The sequence below is a fragment of the Spironucleus salmonicida genome, chromosome 2 (assembly GCF_000497125.1).
Source record: "Spironucleus salmonicida strain ATCC 50377 chromosome 2, whole genome shotgun sequence".
Classification (NCBI taxonomy): Eukaryota; Fornicata; order Diplomonadida; family Hexamitidae; genus Spironucleus; species Spironucleus salmonicida.
Genome location: NC_090597.1, coordinates 1193832 through 1210294, shown reverse-complemented (window position 1 = coordinate 1210294; position 16463 = coordinate 1193832). Strand labels below are relative to the sequence as shown.

The following is a 16463-nucleotide window of genomic DNA, read 5'->3' as shown; positions in this document are numbered from 1 at the left end:
GTATTTTCATACGTGCATATTATGAACATATGATAATATAGAATTATTAAAAATTAGCAGCATATATAATATATTATACAAAGTACCATTTATATTATACCATTCCGAATTTTTTATGTCAATCTATAAAACTCACTTCAAGTAAGCTTAAGATGTCACAAATCTTAATCATCAAGTTTTTGATAAGCGTCATTAACTTAAAGAACAAAATGATTTACTATCTCTTCGCCTTAGTGAAGTATTATAGTCAACATCTATTATTGCACCAATGGATGAAGAAGAACAGGTCACTGAGCCTAAATAATTAAGACCTGATGGACCTAAAAGATCTGTTAAAGAAATACAAACTGAAATTCTCAATATCAACAAAGAAATGAAAGCAAAATAATTCAAGTATGAACTAGAGTTTTTTGGGAAAGATTAAAAAGATTAGTTAGAATCACAAATTTAGGATATTGAAAAGGCTGCAGAGCGCAGCGAAAAAATGTAGTAGTCAATTTCATAATCTGGTATTTACTTTGAAGATAGAAATATTAGGTTTTTAGATTTAGAACACAGTATGAGATTAGATGACATTAAATTACGTGTTGTTAAAGAACACTAATAAAAGGAATAACATGTAGAATAAACTAATGCTGAAATCTTAAGGTAGTAACAGGCAGTCAATAATGTTAATTTTGATTTTTAGAAAGAAATCCAAAAATTACGATCTACTTAGTCAACTAATCAACAATCAAATAAAAATGTGGATTCTTTAGATAAATCATTTGATCTAGAGTAATAGATTTCCTAACTTTCACAGTTTTAAGATGAGAAGGTTAGTAAATAATTTAATATTATATAGGAAAAACAGTAAATGATAAATTAGGAAATTAATGACAAAATAGTAGATGAAAATAATAAAAAAGTGACGTAAATGAGCTCTAAGAAATCTTCCCCTAAGTCTAACGAATTAGTAACCAGTAAAGATAAATTAAACATTCCACATTCAGATTAACCCATACCTGAGTAATTAAGAATTACTCCAGAAGAAGCAGTTGATAGATCTTTGAATAAAGCATCTAGAAAACTTTAGACTCCAAAGAAAATAATTTAAGAAATTTAGCAAACTACTGATATAGAATAAAAAACTTAATGGAACTAAAATCTTAGGTAAAATCATTAAGATGAAATATAGGAAATTAACTGTCATACTGAAAATACAAATGAATAATAAATGTTAACTATATTATAGGAACTGAAGCAATAAGAACAAGAATTTTAACATTCGAACTCCATTGACAGTAGAATACCAACACATACAACTATTATTTAGCCTAATAAAATGGTTATTGAAGATGAAATCATTAACAACGTTGAGACATAATAACTATTCATGGAACTTAATATAATAGAACCTCCCAAAAGTCCATCATAGAAAATTTACACACATCCAAAATTAAATTCTCCTAAAGCTAGTATATGTTCCCCATTAATTGACTGCAACTCTGAAGATCTGTAATTTTTACCTTCACATAAACTTAGAAGTGATTTTGTTGAATAAGGTGAGGAAAATCAATAATAAAATAATATTTCAAATGAGTTTTTGAACGATGAAACTACCAGTGGTTAATAAGCAGAGAATACTGACCTAATTTATGAAGGTGAATGCATTGTTGATAGCGATTTTGACTAGTAAAATTAGTAACTCTACAATTAAGCAATTGAATAAAACAAAGACTAATTATTCATGAATAATTACTAATAAACAGGTCACCATTCTTCCAATACACCAGTATAGTAAATTATAGCAAAATTGTAAGAAGAAAATTTCTCGTTTGACAACTCACCAGTTGCATAATCGCCAATTAAATAGACATAAAAACATTCTAAATAATAATAACGCGTCAGCTACCCAATAATTTAATAGAATAAATTTAAAGAAACTGAATTCTAAGTAATTGATACTTATGAAAAATTAGAAAATCCAAATAACATAATGCCTATTTCAATCCCACTTCATCCAACTCAAAATATCTAATAAAATACAGATGCTATACAATAATAAGAATTAAAACACATTCTGTAGAATTATATTAAACAAGAGCTACGAGAAGAAACAGAATAATAAATTTTGATTAAAGTATCTTCTCCTAGAAGTAAATTTGCAGCAAATATGTACAGCAGTGGATGTCAATAACTAAATTAAACTAAAAATGACAGTGAAACTTCAAGTTTATTTGAAGAAACTGTCTTAAAGCAACCAATTTCACCAATTTCAAATGAAATTGAAAAGGAAATAGAGACGTAGGTTTGTACTGTTATTAAAAACGAAAACCTATAAAATGCAGTGCATATTGCTACAAACTTTGCAAAAAGTATTAATTATGAAGTAATTTAAGAGTTTGCTAAAAGTGAGGCAAAAGGTATACAAAAACGAATTGAAAATGAGATTTAAATAGCAAATTTGTAAATTCCAAGAGCCCCAAAAACAGAACCATCTTCATAAATTTATTCATAATTGGCCAAAAAATAGTAAAGTATACACACAATTCATATTGATGAAATAAGTAACGAGAGCAGTCAGAGTACATTTAATTTTGAAATTTAGGAGATTTAGAAAAGTACGAGAATTGAAATGGAAAGCTAGGATGAATACAATATTTCAAAAATTGAAAAAGTAAAAAAGAGTATTTCTGAAGTAACAGACAACTATAATGTGCAATAACAGTAAACTATTAGTAGGAAAAGTGTAATAACTAATGAAAATGATGCTCCAATTTAAACAATGTAGGCTAACTCATAAATCTCTTATGCAGATATTAAAGCTGTAGAAATTCAGACAAAATTAAATATTCCAAAGGCGTTTAAATAATCTGGGGTGAAAGAGTATACTATTAATAATTATAAGAAACACTCTGGTATTAGTGATATTTCTAACGTGTAATTTGATGAACCAGCTTTCTAAAGCAAGAAAGAGCAGTTTGATCTGGAGTTTGAAGAGAGAATCATGTAAGGTGAAAATGATCATGTTATGGCAAGTGATTTTTCAAGCTTAAGTGCTGTTCCTTAGTAAAGAAAGTAACGAATTATGTCTCCAACACAGCAAAATGTCTAAGCAATCACTAAGTTCAAAAAGGTTAACTAAAATGCATTTGCACCTATTAAATAAGAGTGTGAACTTGGTTTGGAAGACGGTACATAGGCTTAAATGGATGAAAGTACAGAATACGGAATGATTTTAGACGAAAATAGCGTAAGTGTAGGTCAGAATGTTTATGATATGTATGTTAGCGAGGGAGTAGAACAAGCTGAAATGTTAGCAAGCCAGGAGTGATGAATATAAATTTAGTTATTCGTATAAATTTTAATTAATACTTTAACTATGATAATAAGATTCTATAATTTTAAGTTAAATAATAATATCATGCTGTACAGTTTTACCCTTCTAATGTGTATGCAGGATTACTTTGTTTTTGTAATTCATATAAGCAATGTTAATGTATTTAGAGTATATATTTTTCAATAAATATTAGGCTAATACGTCAGCAGTATTGTAATAGTAACATATTATTCCTAATTAAATAATCTGATAGAGATATTTAATATACAGGTAATTAATTGTAGCATTTTATATTTCCTTTATTCTAGATTAGCAAAGACAAAATCTACTAAAGTAATTTTTATGTATTATTAAACTGTTTTCCATTAATAATTCTTATATTGATATCTTATAATTTTGATGTTTGCAAAACAAGTGCCGTAATTCAAATTCCTCGTATATTATATTTAAGTTTTAACTATAATTATTGTAAAATAGAGAGATACAAAACGATTGTCTGTTTTATATAGAAAATATGAATCATTACGTTAATTATTTAAATTTAGTTTACTTAACATTTTAATAACAATTCTATCTTAAAATTGTAAAATACTAATGACACTTTATCTTGATAATATTATATATAATAATGTGTATACTCTAGGGGATCCATTCAAATTAGTAAAAATTTAAAATGATTTTTACACTATAAAATAATTATAACCACAATTTTTGTTAATATAAGTATTATTCAGCTTAAAACAATTAAGTTCACCAATATAATATGTTATATTTTGCTAACCAATAACAGTAATATCAAGTAAATATAATAATATATCAGAAAATTGTAAAATCTTCCAACTTATACAATTTGAAATATGGAATTTACAGGTATTTCATATTAACGTTAATCTAATAATACCATAAAATTTTATAAGTTATTGAAATTTTAATATCTTTAGATTATCAAAGTAGATCTTGAGTGAATTCAAACCACCAACGTTCATCTTTCAATTCTGATGTCAAATATATAGAAGACAGTCCTATTAAAAGAATCTAGTCAACATAATATAATGATGAAAATTATAATAAAAAGATACAGATTTATTTCAGTATTAGAAATATTCCATCATCTTTTTCTATAGTAAATAGAGAAAATATTATAGCTAAATAAGTACTAACCCGTGCTATTTCTAAAGTTTTCTGAAAATTATTAATAAAATTTGTACATACGAATTTTGAATATACACTACTTATTCTAAAATAGTAAATGATAAGGCAGGATAAAGTTTAATAGCTTTTAGGATATGGTTTAGGTGTGTTTCATATTTAAGTATCCATCATTAGAAACATCTATTGCCTAGTTTAACTTTACTTTGCCTCCTATATTTTAAATTATATATTGTACTTTTTCTTTGCACCCAACCACTATATGTATCGGAAAAAATCATAAATTAATGATATTATAGATTCATGTAATAATTTTTTTAATTGAATGAGTATTTACTACAAATAATTTAATTACTTTCTTCACTTTTGTCAGTTCATTAATTTTTTAATTCATATAATTATTATATATATTAAATCACTCCTCTAAAATGATAAATCTATCAAACTTATCATCTCCGACGTTCTCTCCGGCTAACTTTTTATAGTCAATAGGAAACGATTAATTAGATGCTCTTAAAACACATTTAAATTTAATCTAGTCATAAATCAAACCTTAGGCTCAAAACTCTTCAGAAACTGCTTTAAATGCAGTTATTGCATGCAAAACCGCATCAATAACCTTAGGTGCAGTGTTTGACAAGATTAATATTATAATTTCAAATATCTCCAAAGCCACATAATAGTACGAAAATTCTCTTTCTATTTTAACGGCCACTAAAACCGAAATCTCTGAAAAAATCGAGAAACTGACTCTAACTAAGTTGTAAATTACGAATTCTTTACGAATTCGTTCCGGAGAGCAACTTTTAACGAACGTATTAGACTCGGAAACAGTTGAAATTGCCAGTTAAATCCGCAGATAAATCTTGAATTAAGCACTTTTGGCAAATCAAGATTTATTAGCTATAAACTTACAATAGTTTTCAATTTTAACAGAAAATTTCAAACCTGAGCTAATATAATTAATTAGTACCAATTTTACAATCCCGCTTCTTTCAAAACTTATTCAAAAAAATAAGTTCTAAACTACACAAAAAGCCCTAGAAACCATATTTTAGACCATGCGCACCGCTTGGGATAATCTTCCAGCGAGCTCCTTCAAGCAACACATTAGCTAAGAGGCTATCTAGTACTCTATTTTGCGTCCAGTAATTTTTGAAATTTAAAAAAATTTTGCTCTATTTTTCGCACCTGCAAACTATCAAAACGCACTATTTTTTGTATAATAGAGCGTGCTGTTTTCACGCAAAATTTTGCTACCAAAAGAAGCTGAAGACGCCCAAAAAGAGCTTTTTGAGATTCTAAAAATTCGTAATTCTGCCCTTAACTACATCGATTTCTGCGTTTAGCGACTACAGAAAGAAAAGGAAAGCAGTAAAAGCATTGATGATTTTTTGAGCCACTTTACTCAGTTTCTAGCCTAAATAATCGGTTTTCCAATAAACTTGAGCAACGAGAACATAGCATTCTTCCTTCCTTTCACCTGTGTTCAAGTTTGTGGAAGCGCGTTTCTGAGCGATTTTGTAACGATGTTTTTTGCGCAAATTGGAGGCGCTTAAAAGAACCGTAATGGGGCAAAATATGGCGTTTTGACGGTCTAGCAAACCCTGTTCTCGACAGATTTGGAAGGAGACTTAGAACGAATGATTGCATGCTTCCGTGAGTTTCTAGAGACAGAAAGAGCTAAAAAGTTTTCCGATCGCGATTTGGAGTGCTTTCCTGAAAATTTACACAACGGGAGCGTATTTGAAGCATATTTACTGTATCGAGAGATCGCGCTGGACGTCATAGAGAAAGCCAGAGAATAATTTGAGAATTCTGCAGGACGATATGGAGTCAAGTGAGTAATATTATTACTCATGCCTGCTGGTGGGACGTGACACATGCATTTTCCAGGTCGTTGAGGTCATTTGTCGTGATTACGTGTACGACATGATTGTACCAGGATATCAGGAATGGGGTTACCACAACCGTGCATATAACACATGCTAAGATAATTATTGTTAAAGAATAATCCCACGGACATGTGAATGATACGCCGCTGGTAGAGAGCGACTTCATTCTTGCTGTTTAGCAGACGCAGCCTTCAACACGTACATCCTTGAAGTAGCCATGCGCAATATCGCACAAATTTGTGGGCAGACAGCCGACCTGATCGTATTTGCAGTGAGTCGAAAACGACACTCGCAAAATAGAGATTCTTTGATAGAATGAAACTGAATTATTTGCATGATAAATTATAATTAAAGAATTAGATTACTTTTACATAATAAGTATGTATGAGAATTTCGCTCCCTTAATGCCAATACCTGTTTTATTGTCTGCAGTTGGCAAGACGTTCTTCGAGCTGGCACTGACGATTCCGATGCTAACGCTGGAGCTGTGTATCATCTACGTGTTTCTGGGCTGGAATCCCGAGAACTGGCTCCTGCACGGTCCCGGCATGGTGGGCGCAGTTTCTATCGGCGCGATCTTCATGGTGGCCTCCTACCACAACTCGAAGATCCTGAAGCTGTTCAGCAAGCAGCCCTTCTGGTTCAACATCACGCTCTTCAACCTGATCAACCTCCCCCTCGCGTTCTTCTTCTACTTCATCGACCTGAAGTTCATAAAGTTCATCGCGAACGGAGGCAACTACGACGTGGGCGTGATCCTGCATCAGTCCAACATCTTCTTCATCGGGGGCATCCTGACCACCTGGGCTGCCGGGTACGGGCCGGGCTGGTCCGCGACGTCGAAGGGCATCTTCCAGTACTTCCTCTCCTGGGTCGTCTGGGCGACGTTCTCCTCCACCACGATGCGGAACACCTCGCTCACGAACTACACGGTGTACCACAACACGTTCCAGATCCTCATCTCCTTCAGCAACTCGATAACCTTCACGAACCTGCAGAAGCTCTCCATCTTCAAGCTGTACGAGTACCGCTTCAACAACATGTTCGAGCAGTTCATGTACGTCGGCCTGTTCACCATCGTGGTCGCCTTCGTGCAGTACTTCATCGTCTTCTGGATCACCTTCCTCATCTACGAGAAGGATAACCTCTCCCAGGCCCAGCTCTGCAACACCGTCGGCAACTACATATCCATCTCCTGGGCGGGCATGAACCTCGTCGGCCGGCACATCGGCCCCGCCATCTACCACTCCATCGTGAAGTTCGGGTTCCTGGGCTACGTCCTCTACATCGTCATCTGCTGGACCCTCGCCGGTCTGCTCTCGGCGGTCTGCGGCGTCATCTACCAGGAGATCATATGGAAGCTGGTGCTCATCAAGATGTTCGGCATCAGCATCTACGCGAACTTCCCCAAGCACGACAGGCTCGACTTCATCTTCGGGTTCGGCATCGGCAACCTCATCCTCGTGTACGACGGCGTCCAGTTCTTCAGCGGCAAGGGCTGGAAGGTTTAAAAATTAGAAAGAATTAGAATAAAAGCGACTGAAACTGATCATGGTTTAAGATCAACATTGTGATATTTACTTTTAATAAATATTATTTTATTATTAAACACTAAGTTTATACCTCTCTGCCTTATTTCTATATTTATTTAAACAAATTTTATTTATTTTGAAATTCTATTAGATATGTATTAATAACTGTTATTAAAAGATTCAGATTATTGTATTCAATTGCACTTTAAAATGAAATAAATTAAATTATATATACTGTTATATAATTAATGGGATTATAGTTTTTTATTTAGATCTTACTTTAGTTCACACTACATTTTACTCGACAATAATATAATGTAAATTATAAAATAGATTAAATACTATGTTTTTATTTTTAAGAACCAATTAGTAAGTAGGTTTAAATATATAATTTAAACGGATCATCGTATATAACTTTGTAATATTAAATTATATAGTATGATAATATTAAATATTGTAACATTTAATTCACAATCTCAAAAAAATACCTGCTATATATTATGTGTATACTAATTTAGATTTAACAGTAAAACTTTACTCTCTTTATATAATGTTTTATATTTAATTTAATTGATTATTTATACACCATTCCATTATAAAATGGGCTTCTCCTTAATTGTTTGGGGCTATGTTATTGGTATGCTTGTATGCGGTGCAGGTTCGACATTAACTGCTAAAGGTATGTCGTAATTCTAAATAAAGCCTAATGATAATGGTGCACCAGTCGAATTTAACCATCCTTATATTCAAACACTCTTTATGTTTATAGGTGAATTTGCATGTTTAGCTGTATGGCTAGTTTTAGAATGTATAAGAAAAGCTAGAGGTAAAGATCCTGCGCCTCTTAAAGAAGGAAAAATTTTTTATAAGTTCATCCCACATACTTTCTTATTCTTGATTCCAACATTCTGTGATGTAGCAGCGACTACTTTGTATAATATTGGTCTTTACTTTACTATTGCGTCTGTGTATTAGATTTTAAGAAACGTTACTGTTATATTTGTAGCTATGATGTCTGCTTGTCTTTGGAGAGATTACAGAAAGTCATTTGATCTTCCGTAATTAGTTGGACTAATTATACTTTTTATTGGTGCTACTATTATTGCTTTAGCAACCATTCTATTCGTTGATAATACAAATTAAGCTAAAAATGATGCCCTTGGTATCTCACTTGTCTTGGTTGGTAATATTTTTGCTGCATTATTCTTCGTTGTAGAAGAAATATCATTAAGAAAGATTCAAACTATTGGCCTCGTAGGTGTTGGTAATGAGGGAGGTTGGGGCATCTTAGTTTATGCTGTCTTATTACCAATCTTTAATCATTTCCCAGATCCATTTTCTGATGTAGCGGGCAAGCCTTTTGAAGATTGTGCTGAATGGGCGTATTAAATGAAAATTTCAGCCCCTGAAATTTTACTTCATTTTGCTTATCCTATTTTCGTATTAGGATTTAATTTTACTGGTATGGAGATCACAAATCATGTATCTGCAGCTACTCGTACTACTTTTGATGCTTGTAGAACTATTCTTGTTTGGATAATTTCTTTCATGGTAGGTTGGGAAAAATGGAATACTGGTTCTACACTTACTAGATTCGTTGGATTTATCCTTGTTACTATGGGCGTTCTTATCTATAATAATGTTGTTAAGCTTATTCCATTTTATAGATAGTCAAATATTGAGACCATGGGTAAATGGATGGGTAAAGGCGGTAAAGTTGATTTAAAGTCTATTGATAATGATGAGGGAATAAGGGCTACAGACTAAACTGAAGAATAAGTTATAGTAGCAGCAGAGAACTGAGTGATATTTGATATAATTTTATGGATCTGAGATATTATATTTACACTTTTCTTAATTTAAATCGTTTTTTATTAAATTTTATAATCAGCTTAAGGCGAATTATTGGAAAACTTCAAGAAATATGCTTTTAATATAAATTACTTTATATAATAACATGTATCAACCTTTACAAATTATCAGCTAATAGTTTAGTATTAGATTTGAAAATTTGCTGTACACTTATTCCTTAATTCTAAATTATTGAGCTTCATTTTTTATTGTATCTTACTATATTGGTAGTAATAACAGTTTTTAATGCTCTTATTTCAAAGAAGCCTCCCCACAACTAAGCCAACTAAAACAACACATACACCTAAACTGTTACAAACCCCCAATATTACACCAATACTTCCTATTTTCGCATCAATAGCAACGAATTCCCAATAAATTAGCACTAAAAATGGAACAGATATAGCATAAATAAGGCAAGGAACGGAATAAACTCTCGCCTACTGTATACTGCCTGTAAATAATGTAAAATATGCTAAGATCATTCCACATATAGGAAAAGAAAATTTAACCAAAGGATAACTTTTTATGTCTGAAAACAGTCTGAAATATGCCAAAGCGTACAGAATCTAAGAAATAGCAAGTGAGTCTGCTTGTGAGTAGGTTTGTAACTATATTCGATTATCAGCAGACATTAAAGAAAGTTTACATTAGTATGGATTTCATTTTATATAAAATAATACTATTTAGTTTTTCACTTACTTCTCTCTACAATTATTGAGTTTCCTTCCAATCTGGCCCTGATATTCGCGCTTTCGAATTGCTTCTGCCCAGATATCACTACCTTGGCCACCAACGTCGTGATTTCACGCTCCACAAATCTGCGAATTGGACGTGCACCGGTCAAAAAGTCACAGGATTCGCATGCGAGTGCAACGATGGATGGATCAATTTATAGGTCAATAAAGTGCTCATCTTTGGTGCGTCTGCACAAATCTGCTACTGCGATTCCGAATATAGCTCCTAAGTCCTGCTTTGTCAATGGATTGAAGACAACTATGTCGTCAAATCGGTTCACGAGTTCCGGAGGTAGCATATGCTTAACAACATTCAATGCGGCATTCTACGCACCTTCTACGTCGCCCTTGCTCCAACCATTTACTAGCTCCTGTGTACCAAGATTTGATGTTAGGATGACGATTGTGTTCGTGAAGTCTACCAGGTTTCCCTGACCGTCTGTGAGGCGGCCCTCGTCCAGCAGTTGTAGTAGCACTAGTAGAATCTTGGGGTGTGCCTTCTCGATCTCATCAAAAAGCACAACTGCAAAGCGCTTCTTAAATACCGCTTCGGTTAGCTATCCGGCTTGGTCGTAGCCTACATATCCTGGTGGAGCACCAATAAGACGCGAAATCGAATGCGCTTCAGTATATTCTGACATATCGATACGAATCAATGCCTCTTCTGAGTCGAACAACTGCTTTGCTAGCGACTTTGCAAGATGCGTTTTACCGCATCCGGATGTACCCAGGAACAAGAAAGAGCCGATTGGTTGCGATTTCCGCTTCAAATTGGCCCGTGAACGCAGGATTGCATCGGATACGACCTAGACAGCGCAGGACTGACCTATAACCTGAGAATCGAGTGTCTGGGCAAGGTTCATAATCTTCTGCTTATCGCTTTCTGTGAGCTTCGCGGCTGGAATTCCCGTCCACTTCGAGACAACAGCTGCAACTTCGGCCTCGGTGACCGTGATCTTGAGGAGCGAATTGGAAGTTGATTTGGTGTGGTTTTCATGCTCTATACGTTGAATTTGCTCCTTAAGCTCTGGGATCACGCCGAATTTGAGGTCAGCAGCCTGCTGCACTTCTTTGCGGATTTCGTGCAGCTCCAAGCGTTCGTTACAAGAACGCAGTTTTTCTTTCAGTGAGGATACGCGGTCGATCGCCTAGCGCTCCTGCAGGTACTGGGACTCCAGTGGCTTGATCTCGTCATCTACGCATCCAATTTCCACGATAAGTTGTGTTTTTATGCGCAATAACTCCGTGTTTTGCGGGTCTGAAGTGAAATCACGCTCCAAGCTCGCCAACTCGATTTATAGTCTCGTTTTCTTGCGCTGCAGCTGGTCCAAAATCTCAGGCTGCGAATCTAGGGCCACTCTGGCACCCGCACATGCTTCGTCAATCAGGTCAATCGCTGCATCTGGATTCCGCCTTCCAGTGGCTCTAATATAACGATCTGCTAGTTTTGCAGCCGCAATCAGAGCGCCATCTGTGATTTTGACCTGATGATGTGCCTGGTATCGCTCGGAAACACCTCTTAAAATCGTTATTGTGTCTTCAATTCCTGGCTCAGCGACCTCAATTTCGGAGAACCGGCGCTCAAACGCGCGGTCCTTGCTGACGAATTTGCGGTACTCCGCAGTCGTCGTGGCCCCGATACAGCGCATTTCGCCGCGCGCCAGGGCCGGCTTCAGGAGATTCGCGGCATCTGCAGTACCCTCCGAGCCGCCGGCGCCAAGGAGTGTGTGCAGCTCGTCAATGAAGAGGATATAGCTCCCTTCAGACTCCTTAACCTCGTCGATGACACCCTTCAGGCGCTCCTCGAATTCACCACGAAACTTCGCGCCAGCGATGAGCGCGCCGAGATCAAGTGCGAATATTTTGACGTCCAGGAGGGAGGATGGCACGTCGCCTCGGACGACGCGGTGTGCAAGCCCCTCCACGATTTATGTCTTACCGACGCCTGCTGCACCGGTAAGTACTGGATTGTTCTTGGTGCGGCGGGTAAGAATTTCGGTCAGACGGCGGATCTCGGCATCCCGGCCAATGCACTAGTCGAGCTTTCCAGCCTCAGCCTTGGCGACCAGCTCGACACAGTACTTCTCGAGTGCATCTGCACGGTTTTCAGCATCCTCGCTGTCGATTTTGGATTGCTTCTTATCTAGCATTTGCTGGTATGCGAAGGCAGTGCAGTTGGACTGCGAGAGGCAGTTTGAGATGTCAGGGTCCTCGATGAGGGCGCGCACGATGTGGGGGACACCGAGAAACTTATCCTTGAACTGTTCCCTATATCTCTGGGAGGCTGTCATGACGCGGTCGAATGCAGAAGTGTGGGAGGGGTGGTCTGGAATCGGTGCGCACTAGGGATACTTTTACACAGCCTTCTGGAGGGCCTTTTGTAGCATTTCTGTGTTTCCGCCGCACTTTCTGAAGATATTCATGAAATACCCGGAATTATCGTTGGAAGCCGCTAAGGCGATGTGTAGAGAGGAAATCACAGATTACTGCATAGTTTGTGAGAGCTTCATAGCGTCTTATATGAGCTTGATAGCTTGTCTGGTATAGTTGTCTGCCATTTATGAGGGAGTGGAGTATTGTAAATAGTCATCTAATCAAATCTAATTGATTTAATTTAAATAGTATAATATTATATAATAATTAAATAAGAAATAAAAGAAGTGTAAACAGGAGAAAAGTAATACTGTTATGGCGTTATATAAAAGAGTTGAACTGAGTGTGTTTACTAAAAATATGTTTAATCATTTTTAGAACTACTTGTTTTAATATTTCATACTATAATTATGCTTTAACTAATTTTAATAAAGCATAAACCAAATCGTATAATTTATAATATTTTAATAAATTTGTCTAAATACTCAAATATTCCTAATCTCTCACTTCCCAACTACTAAAAGTCCAAATACAACGCAAAAAGCGCTTACACCACCCATAAACTTAACCAATTACCGCAAGTTATCATTATTATCATATAATTATACTATTTCATCCTCCATTTCGCTCAAGGAGTGTTAATATGAAATATGTTATTTCCGTAAAATAAGTGGGAAAACACTAGAACGCTTAGGACCCTAGGAGAGAGCCATGTTGCTCATTTTTATTTACGACCCCAAAGCGCTTTCAAGTTTATCTACTTCTTTCTCTTTTTGCTTCAATTACATTTATAAATTCTTTTTTATTTCAACAAACTACTGGACACGCCCTTTAACCATTTCTGACTGATTTTACATCATTATTGTTTTTTTATCAAATGCTTCTTTTTATAAAATTGAAGATTTAGTTTCAATTTCAAGTTTTCGCTTTATTGATATAATCTCATTCTTATAGTTTTAAATTTCACGTTCCCTCAATTAAAGGATATCATAAAGGTCTCGCTTCTCGGCATTAGCCAGATTAAGTGCATACCGGAGAGATTCTGCATCATCGCTTGGTTTCATTTTATTATTGGAAAATTATGTATTTATTGCATATGACTTTTAGTATATAATATTCATATAAAAAATTCTTTATTTAAACCTGCGAGGGTTACGAAGTCGTTAAATGGAACGTTTTAATTAAACATATTTTACATCATCCTTTAACATTACATTTGAATAATAGGTAAGCAGCAGTATCCTTGAGGTACAAACTGTTTATAAATCCCCAAATTTAGACGGGAAGTGAAATATTATTTGTAAAATCACTAAGATTGTTAAAACTATTCACATAATGTATCTAAAATATCCATAGCCTGTTCGATATCATCTATATTCTCTGCAAACTAGCTACTAAATAAGAAATTTTTAGCCTTGCTAATGTTTTTCTTCAATTGATTAAGGTAGTCAAGGGCAAGTTCTTGCTATTCAAAAAGATCAAATTTTAGATCAATTGTGGTCTACTGTAGCTAGTTTATATTTGTATCAAATATATACAGCCTATAAAATCCCTCTAGCTCCTTCTTCAAACGTTAATGTTATATTCTCAAATCATCCATTTCTAAAGGAAGGATTTTATTTCTATTATTATATATTTATAAATATATTATTATACGAAGCTCATTTTTAACTACATTATATCATAATATTAATGCAAGGAATATTGAGCAAAAACAATTATATATATTGACATAATAGAAATAATTCAATATCTTAACTAATAAATTATTACCAGTCAGTAATGAGAATGATTTTACTTATATAAACTCAGTTTGGTTATTGCTCACCTGTAGACATGGACTTTTACACATTTAAGTATCCACAATTCAAATAGTAATGGTGGTAGAACTATGGTAACGTATTTGACTAAACATTAGCTTCCCCAAATAATGGTGAAATCCATTAAATGCTTCATTAACAAAATATAATCATTGTCGGCAATAATTAGATTTATATTGATCTTGTAATAAAAAAATTTAACATTGTGATTAATGTATACTAGTAATTGATTCCAATTTTAATTCCAGAATTAGCCACTATGTCAGAATATTTCGCTGCATTAAATGCAATAGACATAGGAGAAAATGATATAATTATCGTATCGATGTATAATTGTGAGAGAAAAAATAAAATCTATAATAGTAAGTAATTCCAAGACAATACTAACAGTTTTTATCGGGGTACACATCAGTTACCATTTTCAAAAATTTAATCAATCTAGTAAATTTAAGAAAATTTCAAAGGATACTAAAATTTATTTAAACAATATGCATCTAATCCATTAGATTACTATAGCTTTAATTTACAAAAAATACTTATCAATAACGTTTTGCTTTTAACGTCATCTACTGATACAACATCATCCTTACAGTTTAATTCACTATAATTTTGTTATTTATCACCAAATTATTTGCCTTAAACATCACTAACAAGTTGCTTTCTGTCAGTTCCTATAGGAATGGGTATACGTGGTATAAATGGAACTGGCAATCTTATTAACGGGTTTGAATTTATATTGAAATTTTAATCAATACTTCGAGCAACAAAGTTACCATTATATTAGATATTTAGTACGTTAAAAGATTCTATTGCATTAAAAAAATAGTTTAGATATTAAAGAGAGGGATTTGGAAATGGAATAACTGACCATTTAGCTATATCATAGGTAGTTCAAAATTATAATTACAACTAAACATAGAAGTATCTTGATGTAATAACTGCTGGAAATTTGTCTCCAGGTACAAAAATATAGTTAGTAACTTTTTAAGTACTTAAAATATACGTAACGATACGGGGTTTAGAAGATCATTTTAAACCTCTATATGAAAATACAGCAGAAACAAATCTTATGAATAATTAAGAAGAGTTAGCCAAATATGAAAAATTGTAAATTTATATTTGTATTAATATAAGTAATAGATTTGTTCCACACTATGTTGGACAGATTGAAGGGTATTAAGGATACTATTAATACTTAATACAAAGTTCATGGCTTTGGAATAATTAAATATCATAGGAAATTATGCTTTGGGTGTCGTTTGAAAAAAATTTAAATAGAGTCGAATAATAAATTAAAGATAATATAAAGACAGACTTTAAGTTTAAATTATCGCTTCAAATAATTGGTAATAAGATAAACATTGAACTTAACACAATATCTGATTTATCAATCGTGACTACAAACTAAATATAATATTTTAAAACAAATGGTAGTTTTCTATATTCAGCTTGCATCCGCGATGGAATTATTACATGGGAGTAGTTATAGATAAATTTAATTGGAGATAATGTTGTAGGCATATAAATGCAAACGGGATAATTCTGTAACCTATATTTTTGTGCGAAAGAACAAACCAAATTAAATATAATGAACAATATTTGCGCTAAGTCGGAGGGATTCACTATTAATAAATATTATTAGGTAAGTATTTTATACAGCGGTATTGTAATTGGATGTCTATTCATCACAATGTATTTAGTAATATCGATAATTTCTAATCATTATTTTAAATTTAATTTTGAATGAGTATTATAAGTATTATATACATCAAATAGTTTTGAAT

At 33.6% G+C, this 16463-nt stretch overlaps 10 protein-coding genes across 10 annotated transcripts; 5 read left to right on the top strand and 5 right to left on the bottom strand. All coding sequences in view use genetic code 6, as the record gives it.

The window, feature by feature from the left end:
- Positions 1 to 115: 115 nt before the first annotated feature.
- On the top strand, positions 116 to 3316 carry SS50377_21859 (uncharacterized protein; the record flags this gene model as incomplete). The annotated part of the gene is made up of 1 exon (XM_067905752.1): positions 116 to 3316. One exon carries the CDS (start codon positions 116 to 118, stop codon positions 3314 to 3316), a length of 3201 nt encoding a protein of 1066 aa, XP_067767069.1.
- A 1583-nt stretch (positions 3317 to 4899) lies between these two features.
- On the top strand, positions 4900 to 6315 carry SS50377_21858 (uncharacterized protein; the record flags this gene model as incomplete). The annotated part of the gene is made up of 1 exon (XM_067905751.1): positions 4900 to 6315. One exon carries the CDS (start codon positions 4900 to 4902, stop codon positions 6313 to 6315), a length of 1416 nt encoding a protein of 471 aa, XP_067767068.1.
- A 13-nt stretch (positions 6316 to 6328) lies between these two features.
- On the bottom strand, positions 6329 to 6739 carry SS50377_21857 (uncharacterized protein; the record flags this gene model as incomplete). The annotated part of the gene is made up of 1 exon (XM_067905750.1): positions 6329 to 6739. The coding sequence occupies one exon, from the start codon at positions 6737 to 6739 to the stop codon at positions 6329 to 6331; it is 411 nt and encodes a 136-aa protein (XP_067767067.1).
- Positions 6740 to 6770: 31 nt separating this feature from the next.
- On the top strand, positions 6771 to 7940 carry SS50377_21856 (Transmembrane domain-containing protein; the record flags this gene model as incomplete). The annotated part of the gene is made up of 1 exon (XM_067905749.1): positions 6771 to 7940. One exon carries the CDS (start codon positions 6771 to 6773, stop codon positions 7938 to 7940), a length of 1170 nt encoding a protein of 389 aa, XP_067767066.1.
- Positions 7941 to 8498: 558 nt separating this feature from the next.
- On the top strand, positions 8499 to 9701 carry SS50377_21855 (Transmembrane domain-containing protein; the record flags this gene model as incomplete). The annotated part of the gene is made up of 1 exon (XM_067905748.1): positions 8499 to 9701. The coding sequence occupies one exon, from the start codon at positions 8499 to 8501 to the stop codon at positions 9699 to 9701; it is 1203 nt and encodes a 400-aa protein (XP_067767065.1).
- A 305-nt stretch (positions 9702 to 10006) lies between these two features.
- SS50377_21854 (Transmembrane domain-containing protein) lies at positions 10007 to 10384 on the bottom strand (the record flags this gene model as incomplete). Its single annotated transcript, XM_067905747.1, has 1 exon — positions 10007 to 10384. The coding sequence occupies one exon, from the start codon at positions 10382 to 10384 to the stop codon at positions 10007 to 10009; it is 378 nt and encodes a 125-aa protein (XP_067767064.1).
- Positions 10385 to 10443: 59 nt separating this feature from the next.
- SS50377_21853 (ClpB protein) lies at positions 10444 to 13044 on the bottom strand (the record flags this gene model as incomplete). The annotated part of the gene is made up of 1 exon (XM_067905746.1): positions 10444 to 13044. One exon carries the CDS (start codon positions 13042 to 13044, stop codon positions 10444 to 10446), a length of 2601 nt encoding a protein of 866 aa, XP_067767063.1.
- A 318-nt stretch (positions 13045 to 13362) lies between these two features.
- SS50377_21852 (uncharacterized protein) lies at positions 13363 to 13923 on the bottom strand (the record flags this gene model as incomplete). The annotated part of the gene is made up of 1 exon (XM_067905745.1): positions 13363 to 13923. The coding sequence occupies one exon, from the start codon at positions 13921 to 13923 to the stop codon at positions 13363 to 13365; it is 561 nt and encodes a 186-aa protein (XP_067767062.1).
- Positions 13924 to 14165: 242 nt separating this feature from the next.
- SS50377_21851 (uncharacterized protein) lies at positions 14166 to 14459 on the bottom strand (the record flags this gene model as incomplete). Its single annotated transcript, XM_067905744.1, has 1 exon — positions 14166 to 14459. One exon carries the CDS (start codon positions 14457 to 14459, stop codon positions 14166 to 14168), a length of 294 nt encoding a protein of 97 aa, XP_067767061.1.
- Positions 14460 to 14641: 182 nt separating this feature from the next.
- Positions 14642 to 16426, top strand: SS50377_21850 (uncharacterized protein; the record flags this gene model as incomplete). The annotated part of the gene is made up of 1 exon (XM_067905743.1): positions 14642 to 16426. One exon carries the CDS (start codon positions 14642 to 14644, stop codon positions 16424 to 16426), a length of 1785 nt encoding a protein of 594 aa, XP_067767060.1.
- Between the last annotated feature and the right edge of the window lie 37 nt (positions 16427 to 16463).